Genomic DNA, 18,676 nt, shown 5'->3' with positions numbered 1-18,676 from the left:
GAGAACTTTATTCTGTCATCCTCAATATAAAATCAGCTCCAATACTTCAGTCCTGAAAAACCTACCAAATAGTTGGTATTGTCAAGAGTGGCCATGTATAATGGCTTGAACAAAAATTCAAAGGAGCAAGCAAATCAAGGCCACTTGATGATCTTGGAAGAACAAGACAGATAACAGAGACTAGCCTGTGGGCTTTCCTTTGTTATGAAGGAAAACAGTTTATGCACCAAGAATAATGGCATTTAGAGCAGCGGTTCTCAACCTGTGGGTTGCGACCCTTTTGGGGGTCGCACAACGCTTTCACAGGGATCGCCTAAGACCATCGGAAAACACATATTTCCGATGGTCTTAGAAACCGAGACACTGCTCCTCTATCTGGCCGCCGCCACCCTCCTCCTCCACTAGCTCCTCCGCCTCCAGGGCGCCCTTCTCCTCTGACAGAGCCTGCTCCTCCTGCCGCAGCGCCATCGTGTGTGCCCCCGACGCCGCCCTGGGCTGGCTCAGCGGCCGGTTCAAGCCAATTACGATTCATAACAGTAGCAAAATTACAGTTATGAAGTAGCAACGAAAATAATTTTATGGTTGGGGGTCACCACAACATGAGGAACTGTATTAAAGGGTCGCGGCATTAGGAAGGTTGAGAACCACTGATTTAGAGAATTAAGAATGACAAGCTGAAATCAGTGAATTTCAGCCTATTTATAAACTTCCTTGATGCTGATTCTGTAATCTAGAAGTGGAATTTTGGAAAAGATCCAGATACCTTTGAAATTTGTTGTGATGCTACCTTGTATCTGAAACTAGTAATTTTAGTGTTTGTCACCCTGCAAGTCAGAAGCTTAAACAGTTCCATATCTGTATCTTAAACTATTTTATCCACAGATGTGAAAAGTATTTAGTATCTCATTACTAAATAAATGGATTGTCCTTGGTGTTCTCTGAGTTTAGTTATTTGTTTGCAGATGTTTCATTAGCTATAAGGTAACATAACTAGAGTCAACAAGGCTGGGGTTTGCCAGTAGTAGCTTGCCCTGCCAGTTTTGTTGGGTGTGTGGTTCCCCCCCCCTTGGTGGTTCTTTGATTAGGATATTGTTTTCAGCTTTATTGCTTGTCTAGTTTAATCCCTGCTTATCTGGGTGTTGGCTGCTAGAGGGAATGTGTTCTGGTCTTTTTGTTTTAGCTTTTTTATGTCTCTTGAATGGTAAGTAAATATAGTTTATTTCTATGCATTTATTGATGGCTGGTTTGTCTGAATGCCAAGCTTTTGGGAATTCCATTGTGTTTTTCAATTTGATTTGGTCTAGGGTGCTCACAGTTTTCCAGTTGAAATTATGATTGAGTTTGTCTATGTTTTGTGAGATTTAAGGATTTTTTATTGTTTCTTCTGACTGCTAGTTGGTGTTCATGGATGTGTTCTGCTAGTCTTACCTCTCTTTTCAATGTAGTGGCTGTTAACAGTCCTTACAGTTGTTAAGTGAATCACTGCAGTTATTAAGTTAGTAGTAGCCCAGTTGTTAAGTGAATCTGGGTTCCCCATTGATTTTGCTTGTCAGAAAATCACAAAAGTTGATTACATGACCCTGGGACACAACAATCATCATAAATACAGATCAGTTCCCAAACATCTGAATTTTGATTATGTGACTATGGGGATCCTGCAAAAGTCATAAATATGAAAAATGGCCATAAGTTACTTTTTTCAGTGCCGTTGTAACTTTGAACAGCCACTAAAGGAACTGTTATAAGTCGAGAACTACCTACATTACATGCCAACTTGCCTTGGCAGTTTGTTTATGTCTTGTCCAAATATATAACTGCCAGTTTCTGTTTGCTTTTATCTTTGACTTGCCTGTTGAGAGAATGCTTAGAAAATTTGTCAAGATTAATTATCTTGTTGTAGCTTTCCTTAGTCTTTTGTCTATACACTAAATTCATTGTGGTACAGCTTGAATTCTTTTTCTTCAAAATAACTTTACTACAGAAATGCAGAAGTTTACATAGATTATTTCAAGCAGTATTTGCAGATAATAGTTGAAAACTTGTTTAGCAGCATATCTTCCTTGTCGTTTGTCATGTAGTAATATTAGTACTTTCTTTAAATTTATGTATAGAAAGAAATAATAGTAAAAAAAAAATCTGTATGCCATCTAAGGCTGCTTCACTTGTCAATTTAGTTAATGTTATTCCATGCTGATGAATAGTCTTATAAGTAATTTTCATTTATTTATATCCATTTTCCAGTTACAGATGCTGATAATTAATATTCACTTAAAAGATAACATACAATTAAGAATATAGCATATATGTGGATGAGAACCGCTTTTGACCTCTAGTGATTGGTGAAATGTAGATAATAGAATTAAAAATAGTTAAAGATACCAGTTGATAGTAAAGACATCTACTGTGCATTTTGTTTCATAATTATATGCCATCATTGCTGAAAAAGGCTAGATAATGAAACATTCCATATAAGAGAATGTAAATGCCCTATAGTAGATTATTTTTTTTCATCATATCATAATTGTCCACAGAAAAGATGGTCAAAATTGGCACAACTTACAGTTGTGTATGTAGCTTTCAAATGATTTGTCTTCAAATGATAACACGTATATCAATATTACAACTTTAGAATCCACAGACATGCAAGTGAATCAATATGGTATAGCAGGGGTCCTCAACCCCCAGGCTGGGGACCACTACTGGGCCTTGAGCCCATTGGACCTGGACTGTGAAAGTGGTGAGCATGCACACTTCTCTCCTTGTGCGAGTGCTGCTTATGTGCCCACCACGCGTGGAAACGTCCCCTCTCCCCCCCCCCCCGGCTGGTCCACAAAGCCAGAAAGGTTGGGGAACTAGGACTAGGAGTCTCCATGTAACTGTGGTGTTCATTGATTAGTGTTGCAGCCCAAGTTTCTCCTAAGGAATAATAAAATAAGCAGAGAACTTCTATGTTGTACAGAAACTTGTTATCTAGCAAAGGTGTAATTACTGTTGTACAGTTACATATTGCTAGAAAGGGATGATCAAGATGTTATTAGGAAGACTTCTTGCTGATTTTCCTGTTGGTAAATTCTTCCTAGGTTTTTAAAGAATCATTGCTGGTATGTCTATAACTGAGTTTTAGAAATAGAATAGTAATAAATTGGAGCTGAGGTGTCCCGCAACTATTTTATTTGTAATGAATAGGTCAAGTTACTTTCTGTTAGCAAAATGTTTAGTTTTCATGACATCAGTGACCCATACTTCCTCTCTTTATGTTGTAGCTCAATCAACATTTGTTGAGAAGTGATGTACTTTTAGGTTATCTTTAGAAGTCATAATGGCGCAGTGGTTAGAATGCAGTATTGCAGGCAAAACTCTGCCCACAGCCTGGATTCAATCCCGATGGTTAACAGGCTCAAGGTTAACTCAGCCTTCCATACTTCTGAGGTTAGTAAAAAGAGGACCCAGATTGTTGGGGGCAGTATGCTGACTTTGTAAATCGCCCAGAGAGTGCCATAGTGGGTGGTATATAAGTCTTAAGTGCTGTCTCCATTGCTATTGCTATCTTCTGTTCATACACTATTAACGCCTTTCTCATAGTATGGAATGTTTATGAACATTTGTGAGTAGAAATGCTACTAAGTTAGTAAACCTAGGCAGTTTGGGGGAAGGGAAGTTCAAGGCCACGTTCTAGCCTTTTTCTTTTGCTCTTTATTACAGAATTTTAAATCTGGCTGAAGCTGTCATCTAGGGAATTCCTCTTTTTTTCCTCCCTAACTGTATAGGTGTTTTGAAATGAGATTTTGGGTGGTTTGATTGATAGCTGAAATGGATAGAACCTTTTAAGAGAATTATGTTTTCTGTCTAGCACTGCAGTATTTTCTGAAAGTACATTTATATAATGGAAATCAATTTTATCTAATCAGGATGCACAAGACATGGCTTTCTGTAGATTAGTAAAACCCTTGTTTCACATTCTAGGTTTATGTTGGGTGACTTGTAGACAGAGGTGACTGTAATTCTATTAGCATTTTGAACTTGACCCTAGAAATTTTGTTAGAATCCATAGTTATCATCAATGAGACTTCATGTGGTAATTTCTAATACTTTTTAACTATTTCACATGGCAAAAGGTCTGATATAGCTTCTAGTCTATATTTTTGTCTTGCTAAAAAGCATTATGGGGAAACTTGATGTGAATAAACCATGGTGAATAATGGAGGTTAATATTTGTGGGTACATCTGCATATGAAATTTTGTTATTTGGAATAGAAGAAGAATGTATGGTAAAGAGCATGAATTATGAATTAATAAATGGAATGAAAAACATACATATTGTTTCTATTAAACCAAGAAAAGAAGAATAGTGTATTGAATTGAATGAAACTGTAAAATGAAATTGTTGAATATACAAAGGAAATTGAAGATGTGGCTTTGATTATAAACAGAAAGCCAAAGTGTACATGAGAAAATATTACTTGATGCCATCTAGACTATTGTGAGTTTGTTTGAAAGTAGGAACACATAGTGATAATTGAATCTTATGTTCAAATGAATTATGGGAATAGAATAATCAGAGATGAGTTTTGGGGAAGAAATTGTCAATGTTCAGAATGAGTACAATCCAAAGAAAGAAATTATTTTGCTATGTGACATGAATGGTTAGTTGGGAATGAGATGAGAAGGTACAGAAGAAGTCATTGGAGAAATAAAGGGAATAGCAAAGTATTTGCTTTAAAAAGATCTGTTAGTTTTGAATCTGTGGCCTAAGCCATCTATATGTATGCACAGCAAAGGAATGAATATTTTAAAGCATGATTGATTTGATAAAAGATTGAGATAATCAATGAAGGATACAAAGGAATGAAAATATTTTGAATGTGGGACGGACTGTTTTGCTGATTATATCAAGAGCAGATATCTGGGAAAAGTGGATGTGGAAGAAAAGTGAAATGAACTAGAGCAGCGGTTCCCAACCGGGTGTGTTCGCACCTTCTGGTGATAGGAGACGGTATTCCAGGGAGTGCGAAAACTTGGGTTTTCAAAATTATAGTGTATATGCATAATTCGGTGCTGTTATTTTGAACTTTTGTAAGGGGTGCGAGAATATATCAGAAATGTTTTAGGGTGTGGGGTATAGAAAAGGTTGGGAACCGCTGAAGTAGAGTGAAGGTAGAAAGATTATAGGAAGAGAAAGTACAAGTTGTGTATGAAAATAGATGATAAAAAAATCTAACAAAATGAATGGAAATGGGTATAAAGAAGTAGAAAAAGAAAAATGTTTCAAACAAAATGAAAAAAAATATTTTAAAAGTTCCACAGTAGAAGTGGAATAATAAAGTGAAAGAAGCTAGAGGTGAGAAAAATGCATATAAGAAAGTTAAAAGGAATTTAGTAATTTGAGATGAAACTGAAGTATTTAAGAGATTTGTGTGGAAATAATACTGATATATTAAAAACAGAATTGAAATAAATGCTTAGTGTTCAAGGGGACGAAAGGGACTAAGGCTGCTAAGTGTGAATGGCTGACCTGTACAAATCCTCTTTCTTATGGAATAGTTGCACAACTTGTTTAGTGAGCATGTAAAGACGGCATCTAGGAGAATGCCATTATTCTTCTCCTATACAAAGAAAATGGTGGTAAGAATGAATGCAAATACTACAGGGGATTAATTGTTAAATCTGCCAGGGAAGATGTTTGATAAAATTCTGATTGAAGGTGACAGTCATAATGAATGACAGTGAGCAAAATTCGGGAAGTGCAGTGTAATTATAGTTGAACATTAATGATTTTGAGGAAAATGATTGTACTTTAGAAAAATGTGTAATAAAGTGAATTATAGCATATTTTATATAAAGTTTTATTGCTAAACGGAGTATTAATAAAGAAGACTGGCATATGATGAAAGTGAAGTATTTGTGAGAATAAACTGAATGCTTAATACAGTCCTCACTTAATGACTGTAATTGGAATCAGCAGCAACTCTGTTGCTAAGTTGTTGTTAATTGCGAAGTCGTGTCCGACCCATCGCGACCCCATGGACAACGTTCCTCCAAGTCTTCCTGTCCTCTACCATCTTCTGGAGTCCATTTAAGTTCACACCTACTGCTTCAGTGACTCCATCCAGCCATCTCATTCTCTGTCGTCCCCTTCTTCTATTGCCCTCAATCTTTCCCAGCATTAGGCCCTTCTCCAGTGAGTCCTTCCTTCTCATTAGGTGGCCAAAGTATTTGAGTTTCAACTTCAGGATCTGGCCTTCTAAAGAGCAGTCAAGGTTGATCTCTTCTAGGACTGACCAGTTTGAACGCCTTGCAATCCAAGGGACTCGCAGGAGTCTTCTCCAGCACCATAGTTCAAAGGCTTCAATTCTTTGGCGCTCAGCCTTTCTTATGGTCCAACTTTCACAGCCATACATTGCAACTGGGAAAACCATGGCCTGGACTATACGCACTTTTGTTGGCAGGGTGATGTCTCTGCTTTTTAATATGCTGTCTAGATTTGCCATAGCTTTCCTCCCCAGGAGCAAGCGTCTTTTAATTTCTTGGCTGCAGTCCCCATCTGAGGTGATCTTGGAGCCCAGAAAAATAAAATCTGTCACTACCTCCATTTCTTCCCCATCTATTTGCCAGGAATTGAGAGGGCCGGATGCCATGATTTTGGTTTTCTTAATGTTGAGTTTCAAGCCTACTTTTGCACTCTCCTTCTTCACCCGCATCAAGAGGCTCTTTAGTTCCTCTTCACTTTCTGCCATTAGAGTGGTATCATCTGCATATCTTAGGTTGTTGATATTTCTCCCGGCAATCTTAATTCCAACTTTTGATTCATCTAGCCCTGCCTTTCTCATGATGTGCTCTGCATATAAGTTAAATAGGCAGGGCGACAGTATACAGCCTTGCCGGACTCCTTTTCAAATTTTGAACCAATCAGTGGTTCCGTGTCCAGTTCTCACTGTTGCTTCTTGACCTGCATATAAGTTTCTCAAGAGACAAATGAGATGGTCTGGTACTCCCATCTCTTTAAGAACTTGCCACAATTTGTTGTGATCCACACAATCAAAGGCTTTTGCATAGTCAATGAAGCAGAAGTAGATGTTTTTCTGGAACTCCCTAGCTTTCTCCATGATCCAGCGTATGTTGGCAATTTGATCTCTAGTTCCTCTGCCTCTTCGAAATCCTGCCTGTACTTCTGGTAGTTCTCGATCCACATACTGCTGGAGTCTAGCTTGTAGGATTTTAAGCATAACTTTACTAGCATGTGAAATGAGTGCAATGGTGCGATAGTTTGAACATTCTTTGGCATTGCCTTTCTTTGGAATTGGAATGTAAACTGACCTTTTCCAATCCTGTGGGTACTGGGCGAGTGGGGCATCGTCTTTTAAGATTTTGAATAGCTCAGCTGGAATACTGTCACATCCACTAGCTTTGTTGTTGCTCAGATTTTCTAAGGCCCATTTCACTTCACATTCTAGGATGTCTGGTTCGAGGTCAGTGACCATCTCATTGTGGTTATCTGGGATGTTAAGCTCATTCTTGTATAGTTCTTCTGTGTAGTTTTGCCATCTCTTCTTAATCTCTTCTGCCTCTGTTAGGTCTCTGCCATTTTGGTCCTTTATCATGCCCATCTTTGCATGAAACGTTCCCTTCATATCTCCAATTTTCTTGAAGAGATCTCTGGTCCTCCCTATTCTGTTGTTTTCTTCTATTTCTTTGCACTGTTCATTTAAGAAGGCATTCTTATCTCTTCTAGCTACTCTCTGGAATTCTGCATTCAATTGGGTGTATCTTTCTCTTTCTCCTTGCCTTTTGCTTCCCTTCTTTCCTCAGCTATTTGCAAAGCTTCCTCAGATAGCCATTTTGCTTTCTTGCATTTCTTTTTCTTTGGGATGGTTTTAGTTGCTACCTCTTGTACAATGTTGCGAACTTCCATCCATAGTTCTTCAGGCACTCTGTCTATCAGATCTAATTCCTTAAATCTATTTGTCACCTCTACTGTATATTCATCAGGAATATGATTTAGTTCATACCTGAGTGGCCTAGTGCTTTTCCCTACTTTTTTCAATTTAAGCTTAAATTTTGCAACGAGAAGCTCATGATCTGAGCCACAGTCAGCTCCTGGTCTTGTTTTTACTGACTGTATAGAGCTTCTCCATCTTTGGCTGCAGAGCACATAGTCAATCTGATTTCTATGTTGACCGTCTGGTGATGTCCATGTGTAGAGCCGTCTCTTGGGTTGTTGGAAAAGAGTGTTTGTTATGACCATCGTATTCTCTTGACAAAATTCTATTAGCCTGTGCCCTGCTTCATTTTGTACTCCAAGGCCAAACTTGCCTGTTATTCCGGTTATCTTTTGGCTTCCTACCTTAGCATTCCAATCCCCCATGATGATAAGGACATCATTTTTTGGTGTTAATTCTATAAGGTGCTGTAGGGCTTCATAGAACCGGTCAATTTCATCCTCTTCAGCACCAGTGGTTGGGGCATAGATTTGGACTATTGTGATATTGAATGGTTTGCCTTGGATTCGAATTGAGATCATTCTGTCATTTTGGGGATTGTATCCCAGTATTGCTTTTCCTATTCTTTTATTGACTATGAAGGCTACTCCATTTCTTCTGAGGGATTCTTGCCCACAGTAGTATACCTGATGGTCATCTGAGTTAAATTCACCCATTCCTGTCCATTTTAGTTCGCTGATTCCTAAGATGTCGATGTTCATTCTTGTCATCTCTTTTTTGACTACGTCTAGCTTGCCTTGATTCATGGATCTTACATTCCAGGTTCCTATGGAGAAAAAATCTTTACAGCATCGGACTTTCCTTTCACCACCAGATATATCCACAGCTGAGCGTCCTTTCGGCTTTGGCCCAGTCGCTTCATTCTTTCTGGCGCTACTAGTACTAGCCCTCTGCTCTTCCCCAGTAGCATATTGGACACCTTCCGACCTGAGGGGCTCATCTTTCAGCGTCATATCTTTTTGCCTTTTAGTACTGTCCATGGGGTTTTCATGGCAAAGATACTGGAGTGGTTTGCCATTTCCTTTTCCAGTGGATCACATTTTGTCAGAACTCTCTGCTATGACCTGTCCGTCCTGGGTGGCCCTGCACGGCATAGCTTATAGCTTCATTGAGTTACGCAAGCCCCTTCGCCACGACAAGGCAGTAATCCATAAAGGGGTGTTGCTAAGTATGTAGTCATAAAGTCCAACATCTCCTGAGTACACTGGCTTACAAAAATAGTTGTGGCAATTTTGGTACATGTAATTAAGTGAATCCTGCAGTCATTAGGCACAGGATCATATGATTGTCATTTACAACCTCTTGCTGGCTTTCCCATTGACTTTGCTTGTCAGAAGCCATCAGTGAAGATCGCAGATGGTGATCATGTGATTGCTGAATGCTGCAAACATTACAATTGCAAGCTGGTTGTCAAGTGCCAAAATCATAATCACGTGACTGCAAGGAACAGCTGCAACTGCAAAGACCATGTAAGATCCCTTGTTCAGTGTCAGTGTAAATTTGAACGGTCACTGAGTAAGTGGTGGTTAACTGAGGACTAACTGTAAATGGTAGACATGAGCAAAGAGCAAGACATGGATGCTTAAGGTAAAGTTGGGGATATGTTGGTTAGGGACATGGATGTATTTTTGAATGCAAATGCTACCTGGCGGAGAACCTGAGTGCTTTCAGCAAAATATTAGATTAATTAAAAATATGGAGTGGATATGAGTATTAATGTGTCCAGGAATAAGATGTTTGACAGAAAAAAATGGAATGAATAGATAGATAGGCAGGCAGACAGACAGACAGACAGACATAGAACAGTGTAGATAAATTTATGTGCCTTGATATATTTACAAAAGGGGGGGAAAGAATGCAGAAATTTTAAGAGGTGCAAATATAGAATAGTAGTGTCCATTATATTATGACATATATTGTAAGTGTTCATTAAAAAAAGAAAATGGTTTGTATAAGAGTGTGTTTCCTACTGATTTGTTTTATGGAAGTTATTTGGTATGCCAGGGGAACCATAAAATTATAGTAACAGTGGAAATGGAGTACATAAGAAGTGTATGTTAGAAACAAGTAATAGGATCAAGAATGAATGGAGGGTGCATTAATGTGGAATACATAACTAGTAACATGTGACAGGAGAAATGAGTTAATTTTGTAGTCTGAGTGAAAATCAAATATATGAAAGAAAAATGAATGAGTTAAAAGGAAAGCTGAGAAAGTTGAACCTTTAAAAAAAGAGAAGAACAAAAAGGAATTTCTAAAATAGTACATAAATGTGGAAGCAAAAATGTTTATAAGACTAGAGAGATAGGGAAATTGAATGGGATTTGATTCAGTAAATTTAGTAAACTGGTTTTGATATATGTCCTGTTTATTTATACAAATTTAGAAGCTGCCTGACTCCCAATAATTGTCTGGCTTACAATTAAAACAAGAAAAATACAAAGGGGGGGGGGACGAAAACCTAAGAAGTCTTAATACAAATATACAGGTAATCCTCATTTAGTGACTGCCTTGTTTAGTGACCATTTCCAGTTATTCGGATGATGAAAAAATAACTCTACAACCAATTCTTATATTTATGACTTTCGCGAGTCTGTAAAGCAAAGGAAAGTTGAAATAATATCATAAACACAGTTGTGTTCATTTAGTGACTGCTTCACATAATAGCCGAGTTGCTGGTCTCAATTGTGGTAGCTAAACAAAGACTATCTGTAAAAACAAACAAACAAAAAATCCATCCAGCAGGGACTTATTAATCAACCTGGATAAACAGCCAGGTCTTCAGTGGATTCTTGAAAGTCATCAGGTTGGGAGCCATCTGGATCTCTTGGGGATATCATTCCTGATGGCAGGACAAAGAAGGCATGTTTCTAACTTTCATTAGGTGACACTACAGTACTTAATTACTGAGACCTGCAGCCACTCTTCCAGATCTAATCTGATGCTCAGAAAGAACAGACAGGTAATCCCTCAAAAAATCAAACCCTGTATCATGAAGACCTTCATAGATGCCAACAAACCTGAATTGCACCATGAAACTACCCCCCCTCAGATAGCCAGTGCAGCTTGTGAAGTAGTGGAGTCACATGGATATAGTAAGGCATACATACTGTTGCCTATGCTGCTGCACTCTGACCTAACCACTAGCGTCTGAGGGGTTATTAAAGGCAGCTCCATGTAGCTACAGCTGTCACCTGCTGTTTGAGCGGGAGTTATGAATACAACTAGCTTTCACAGTAATTTGAATAAGGAATTGCAACCCCACCCAAGATCAAAGATGGAAAATCCTCAGACCTAGGTAGCCCAAATGTCCGCAGCCATTCAGCCTTGTCAGGATTGAGCCTGAATCTGTGCCTTTCAATCTAGACTTGTAGAAGACTTTAACAGAATCACTTTGCGCAAGATTGGATGTAATGAGTAAAAGGAATTACATTGAGGAATAAGAAAAAGAGTTGCAACTAAGACAAGTCAGATAAAATAAATCAGAGTTTGGGCCAGAACTGTAATCTGAGTAAGCATCTCAGAAAAGACCCTCCTTAGTTCTCATGAAGATAAAGGCAGGAGGAAAATGCAAAATTCTGTTGCTATAACCTTGCAATAGAAGTAGTATTAGTATTAGGCTTCAACCAAACAGTCTGCCAGATCCCCAGAGAAAACTCCAAGCTTCCTTTTGAAACCAACCAGGTACATCAGTTTTCTGGCATACAAAATCCCATGCACTGCTTGTCCCACCACATACATCGGACAAACCAACAGAAGAATAAGTGCACACATTGGAGAACATAAGAACTCAGTCAAAAAAGAGGAACCAACTTCTTCCCTGGTCCAACACCTTAAAATCACAGGACATGAAATTGACTTTAAAAAGACCAGAACTATCGCCAAAACTGAACACTTTAATAACAGAATAATCAGAGAAGCCATCGATATAGAAAAACGCCCACACACCATGAACAAATGAGATGATACCTCCCGCCTACCAGTCATTTGGAAACCCGCCCTTATTGACAGACGAGTCCCTAACACACAGAATGACACCAGACCCACACTCACGAAAGCCACACAGGATGTCACCACCACACGTCCACGCGAAAAGCAAACCCAAACCCACACCGATGATGAGACACGACCACAAACCAGAAGCCAGACTACAGCTACATCATTAGCCACTTTAAACCCCTCCAATCCGTACATGAAGCAAACTGACACCTACCATGAAGATGAGGCATGACCACAAACGCGAAGCCAAACAATAGCAATGCAGCTCACCATCTCACATCCCCCTACAACTCAGACTAACCTGAGCACAACAAAGCCCCCACCCAAACAAAACACTCCCCCAACCAATCAGAGCACAGCCAACCCCCCATCCAATCAGAGCACAGCCAAGCTCCTAACCAATCAGAACACACCTCCATCCAATCAGAACACAGCCAAGCTCTCATCCAATCAGTTCATACCCCTACTGGCAGTTAAAATGAAGAAACAGCTACGATCACACATTGCTCCTCGAAGCACGAAGCCGAAAACACCAGCCTGAAGATGACGAATGAGACTTCATCGAAACGTCGCCAAGACACTTCCAATTTGACACGGGAGAAAACCTGAATAACCAAAGACCTACATACAAACACCCGCGAAAACCTCAGAAAACAAATACATATATACATACATACACACACACACACATGCATATCATTGCTAACCTCAATAACTAACAGTATTTATTTATTTTGTATGGCATACATTTGTCAGAGAGATCTACACTTTATAGAGTAGTTCTGACAGCCTAAGTGCTAGTTTGTTTGGTTTCATGCCTGCATGTTTATCATGTGCTCTATAAGGGGGAACTATCTAGCAGCATTTAGGTTGATGACATCTTCCAGGCCTCTTCTGCCAATCTTGCCTTGTATCCAGGCAAATCCAACACTGGCTCCTGTTCTCATGCAGCTAGACCACGGTCGGCAACCCGCGGCTCTGGAGCTGTATGTGGCTCTTTGAACCTTCTCCTGCGGCTCCCAGCCTCCTCTGGCATTTGCAGAGAGAGAGACAGAGAGAGGCACTTGCGCTTCCCTTCTCTCTCTCTCTCTCTCTCTCTCTCTCTCTCTCTCTCTGTGTGTGTGTGTGTGTGTGTGTGTGTGTGTGTGTGTGTGTAAAAAGAGAGTGGCCTCATGCTGTTCTGATGAGCTGACAAGCTTATTGGGTGGGGCTCCTCCCTTTGCTGCATCTTTGCAGGAAGCAGGAAGGGCAGGAAAGAGCCAGCCCAATAATATGTGTCAGCTTGTTGGAGAAGAGCCTGAAGCCAGCCTGCCCGGTGAGCAGAAGATCAGAGAGAGGGGGAGAGAGAGAGAGAGAGAGAGAGAGAGAGAGAGAGAGAGAGAGGAAAGAGGGAGAGAAATGGAGAAAGAGAGAGAGGGAGGGAGGGAGGGAGAGGAAAGAGGGAGAGAAAGAGGAAAGAGAAAGGGAGAGAGAGAAGGAGAGGGAGAGGGAAAGAGAAAGAGGGAGAGGAAAGAAAAAGAGAGAAAGAGGAAGAGGAAAGATAGAGGGGGGAGAGGAAAGAGAGAAAGAGAGTAGGAGAGAGAGAGAGAGAGCTCATGCACAGCAGCCTCTATTTCTTTTTAATTAAACTCTTCAATCAAGCTCCCACCCCGCACGCGCAGGTTTTGTGGCTCCCAGTGTTTTCTTTTCTCTGGGAAACGGGTCGAAGTGGCTCTTTGAGTGTTTAAGGTTGCAGACCCCTGAGCTAGACTTTCCCACTGGAGTGGTACACATTTATCTATTCTCAATAATGCTTGGTTGGGCAGGACAGGAGCTAGAGGCGAGTGATGAGAACTCACCCCATCCTACAGTGCTACCAGGGCTCAAACTGTTGCAGTGTCAACTATTTCTGATTGGCAGATCCAGCACGTTTGAGCCGCTGCACCACCAGTAACACTAGGTAACAGTATGATATGTTTTACATATGAATCATTAATATTGAGCCATTAATTGCTGGCATATCCTAGATAGGAATGGAATGTGAGATTTCTCTTTGGTTTAAATCAACCAATGATTTAGAGGTTTGAGTATATTTTTGCAATACTGTATAAGCATGGATATCCAGTTTTAACTTTGGCATTTATGCTGTTAGATTTCTTGCTCTTTCCAGTCTCTCGCATCTCTTTCCACCTAAGTTGCTATAACATACGACTATGCTCAATAACACTGGTGAACAATTACTGCCTGAAATGTTAAAAATAAAAGTTGTATTCTTTAGTAGTTTAAAGACATTTCTCATTTCTGTTGTTCTTTTCAAGAAACATAAGTGAGAATTTATTGCAACAACTGTGTTAATTATTTATAAGTTGCCAGCTAAGTGAAACATACTTAATAGTTTTTACCGAAGAATTGAGTATAGGCTATATCAAGACTACTGATAAAAATATTTTCGGATTGGTTGTTTCAAAATTAGTACATCTAGTAACGAACTTTTCTCTCTCTCTTCATTTTTCAGAGCTACCTATTTTTAAGTACTCGAAACATCTATTTACAATAAGGAGAAAAATATAGCTGTACTTGAATGAGGAATCTGTTGCTTCAGTAGCCTTTTTCTTCAAGAGTGGGTCTTTGAATGAGGATGACAATGGAAGAGATGAGGAATGAAGCAGAGACCACTTCTATGGTTTCCATGCCTCTCTATGCTGTTATGTATCCTGTCTTTAATGAGGTAATAAGTTCAGTTTTATTTTCTTTGCATTATAGTACTTGGGAAGCAAAGTTTTATTTAACTCAGCTACTATCTTGCTTATATTAATGTACTCATTTTCATTATGAATTCTGCTTCTTTTCTATCCATATTTCTTGACTTCTTGACAGACTGCTTGGTTTGTTGGCATTCAGTTCCTTAATTCTGAGTATTATTGTCTATGTTTATAAACTTCCAAGATGCATTCCAGCATTATATAAGAGTCTGGAATGTAGACTGCATTGCTTAATTAATATTCCAGATTAGGCAGACGTATTATATAAGATGGAAAGGCTTATGCTTTTTGCAGCTACTTGGTTTTACAGAAATGTTTTCTATTAAACATTACAGAATCTGTTTTTTTAAATGAGAAATAAGTGTATTTAGGTTTTGAACAAATGAAAATCAGATGGTCTTTGGTAATTTATCAAGAAAGCTATATTCATAGAAATGGTGTTATTCTGGCACATTTATTTTGAGGGATAATCTTGATCAGACAGTCTAAATTTTTTTTAAAAAAAATAAAGACTATATTTTTGCCTTGTGGTTTTCTCCCTCCATAGGAGAGTTATTTACGTTTAATATTTTCTTTTCCTTGACACCTATATCAGTAGTACATGGGCAGATTTCATAGAGCATGATTTGTTATACAAACATTTATCTGTTAAATGTTGTATCTATTCATATGTTCCAGATGTATGGATTTCATCTACCCAGAATTTTCAAGAATAGTCATGCTGGTTGGGAATTGTAGTCCACACATCCTGAGTCACAAGTTGTGGAAAGCTATTATGGCAGAATATAATGGCAAAACTTTTTCAGATTTAAGACCATTTCACAGATTCATTTTATTGGATATGATTATTTCTGCTTGTAAATAATCATGCTTGTATTCTTGTCTGAAGGACACAGCTCCAGTGTGCCTGAGCTGCAAAAATCTTATCTAGATTAACAAAAATCCTTAGAAATATTATCAGTATTGATAATGTACTTTAACCTCTTATTTATTTTGATATAACTGTTTATTCCTATTTTTTGCAGCTAGAACGAGTAAATCTATCAGCAGCTCAAACATTGAGAGCAGCTTTTATTAAGGTGAAAATAATATATATTTACTTATATAACACCAAAATATTAATATTTTATATTAAGATAAAAACATTAAAATATTGTAAAATTCTGCAAAGTAGATTTAGTTACTAATTCTAACTTAAAATAACATTAACTATTTGTCTGCTCTAATTAAAAAGTGTGTAGTCAGTTTATTTATATACCTTATTTTCCAGAAATAGATATACTCATAGTGGATAATAGCTTAATATTAAATTTAAAGAATATGCTGCAATTAACTCATTGGTTATGATTCATTTATGTTTATGAAATTTCAATGGATATAAGTCATGGAAATAGGTAAGCTAACAATACTAACTTTAATGTTATATTTTGCTAAAGATCTTCATTGAAATTTCACATTAAGAGACCTAACACTTGGCATCCATGTTCATTTAAATTAAGATCAGGTAACAGAAAGAATCAGTAAAATATTATGAACCCTTTTAAACTTCAGAAAGATTATCCTTTTCATCTAAGTCCTCTGTCCTAATATCCCCTTGATACTTCTCTTCTTGGCAATGAAGGTCTAGGAAAGAAACAGTGCGAAAAGTCCCCCTCCCACGGACATTTATCTTCAGTAAAAGAGTGCTGAAGAGATCAGAAAGCTTCTTCATAAATGCTGTCAAACATGGACTTATCAAAAGCTTGATGTTGAGGATGGTAACGTGGCTTTTGAAGCTCAGTATTACAAGAAGAGGACATTTAAAGGCTTTTCACCTTCATGTTTATGCTTCACTGATGCAAGAGTCATCGATTACTTTTTTTCCCATTAGATGACTTGAGTTTCCTGTGTTCAGCCAACTCATATTGCTAGATAGTATCTTGATATTCTTTACCAAGTCAGAAGTATGTTAGTTGAAAGTAGAATTTCTCTAATTTACAATTGAGATGATTAAAATCATTTAAATTTGTCTTCTAAAGTTATCCTAAGAAAATCTTGGCCCATAGTTTATTGTTATTTATTGTATGATTGAATTGGTACAGGCATTCTCTGGATTAAGAATGTCCGACTTAACAGACAACTTATACTTCTGAACAAGCTGCCTATTACAAAAAATGGCGGACAGCATTCTCCTTCCTCAAACTGATGAACCACTGAATCTCTATGGACCATTGAAGCTACAGAATTTTAATATACATTCTGTTTTCAGGAGTTTATAAAAACATTGCGTGGCTTCAGAAATTTGTCAGATCAAGGAAGGAGAATGCCATCGACCATTTTTAGTAATTGGCAGTTTGTTTGTAAGTATGAGTTCTGACTTACATACAAATTCATTTTGAAGGAAAATTGAAGAATGGAATTTGTTCTTAGTCTGGGGACTGCCTATATATATTTCACAATCTTTTTAAACCTGAAAAATGAGTACTCTAAAAACATTCTGAGATGTTTCTTAAAAAAGGAATAGGGAATTCAGGAAAAATGAGGTTTTGCAGCCTTTTGGGATAATGTAATGTTTGATATTTGTTGTTTATTATTTATCCATGTTATCTATCTAACTTATGGGTTTTTAAAAATAATTCTGATGCAGCTTGAAAAAATAAGTGAAAGCAGTGAAGATTACTGTCTTCTTTAATTTTATGTAGCTCATGTCATAAGGGAATAAAGACAAATATATATAAGGCTGTCTGTTTTTACAGGTAGTCCTTGAATTATGTGCATTCACCCCACAACTGTTCAGATTTACAACGTTGCTAAAGAGATGGTAGTTGTGACTGCCCCTTGAAATTCTAGCCATTGTATAACCACCACAGTCATGGGATCAAAATTTGGATGCTTGGCAACCGACTCACATTTACAACTGATCACAGCGTCCCATAGTCATATTCTCCTGCTCTGTTCAAACTGTTTCTGCTTCAGCTCCCCCTATGTGCCTGTCTATCGCCCCCATCAGTGCCCTTTTGGCTGTCCTACATTCCACCACCCATCCCCGCTGCTGCTGGCACAAGCTGACCTGGGAGAGGTTGCAGCCCCGGGATGTGCCTGGTGAACGAAGCAGGGAGGTGGAGCTTTCTTTGCCAAAGAGAGCTTGCTGGCCCCAGTCAGGGAGGAGACTGGAGAAGCAAGAGGACCTCACTTAATGGCCATACGGTCCTCATCTAATGACCTCAAGGGTTGCCAGAACCCCCATTGCTTAGCAGTGCGATCATGTGACATTTTTCTTAACCACTTTGCTTAGCAATTGCATTTCTGGTCCCAGTTAGGGTTGTAACTTGAGGGCTATCTATTTCAGTTACCGTGAAAGATAGGAGAAAAAGGAATGATGCGCAGAAATAAGCACTGCAAAAAATGAAAGAAAAGACTAATTACAGGTGAAAATACTGATTTAGTTCAAGAAATACGGTCTTTGGAGGAAAAAATGGCAGTGCAAAATCAGTGTTTATGAAAAGCCAGTTCTACTCAGATGTCTTTTAAAAATTCATATTGTAGCTTTTTTGGAAGCTGTTCTCCGTTTTCAATATGTCAGAATAACTCTGAAATCTCTTCTTTGAAATACAGGCAGAAAGGGAAAACCCAGGTCTCACACAAGATATTATCATAAAAATTTTGGAAAAGAAAAGCATTGAAGTTAATTTTACCGAATCTCTTTTGCGCATGGCAGCGGATGATGTAGAAGGTATTTCCTGCTAATGGCCTTTTGCTCATGAGGTTTAGATGGTTTTAATTTTTAAAACATGTTTGTTATTTCTGTTTTGTTTATAAACACAGCTGAATTTCCAGATTGTCACTTCAGTTTTTACATTTACAATTATGTGTTGTAAATTATATATTCTTGGTGATACCATGTTTCCCCGAAAATAAGACTGGCTCTGATTTATTTATTTTTGCCTCCAAAAGAGGCAC

General features: G+C 38.3%; 1 protein-coding gene across 1 annotated transcript in view; it reads left to right on the top strand.

Moving 5' to 3' along the window:
* PDCD10 (programmed cell death 10) overlaps positions 1-18,676 on the top strand; it is a 37,977-nt gene that overhangs the window by 8,137 nt on the left and 11,164 nt on the right. The window contains exons 2-4 of the mRNA XM_039322817.1: positions 14,491-14,703; positions 15,763-15,816; positions 18,332-18,449. Coding sequence (XP_039178751.1) covers positions 14,608-14,703; positions 15,763-15,816; positions 18,332-18,449 — 268 coding nt within the window. The 5' untranslated portion in view covers positions 14,491-14,607. The remainder of the gene's footprint in view (positions 1-14,490; positions 14,704-15,762; positions 15,817-18,331; positions 18,450-18,676) is intronic.

Source organism: Crotalus tigris, unplaced genomic scaffold, assembly GCF_016545835.1.
Source record: "Crotalus tigris isolate CLP2741 ecotype Arizona unplaced genomic scaffold, ASM1654583v1 scf7180000024131.857555, whole genome shotgun sequence".
Lineage (NCBI taxonomy): Eukaryota > Metazoa > Chordata > Lepidosauria > Squamata > Viperidae > Crotalus > Crotalus tigris.
The sequence above is the reverse complement of the archived record's forward strand: the minus strand, read 5'-3'. Positions and strand labels throughout refer to the sequence as shown.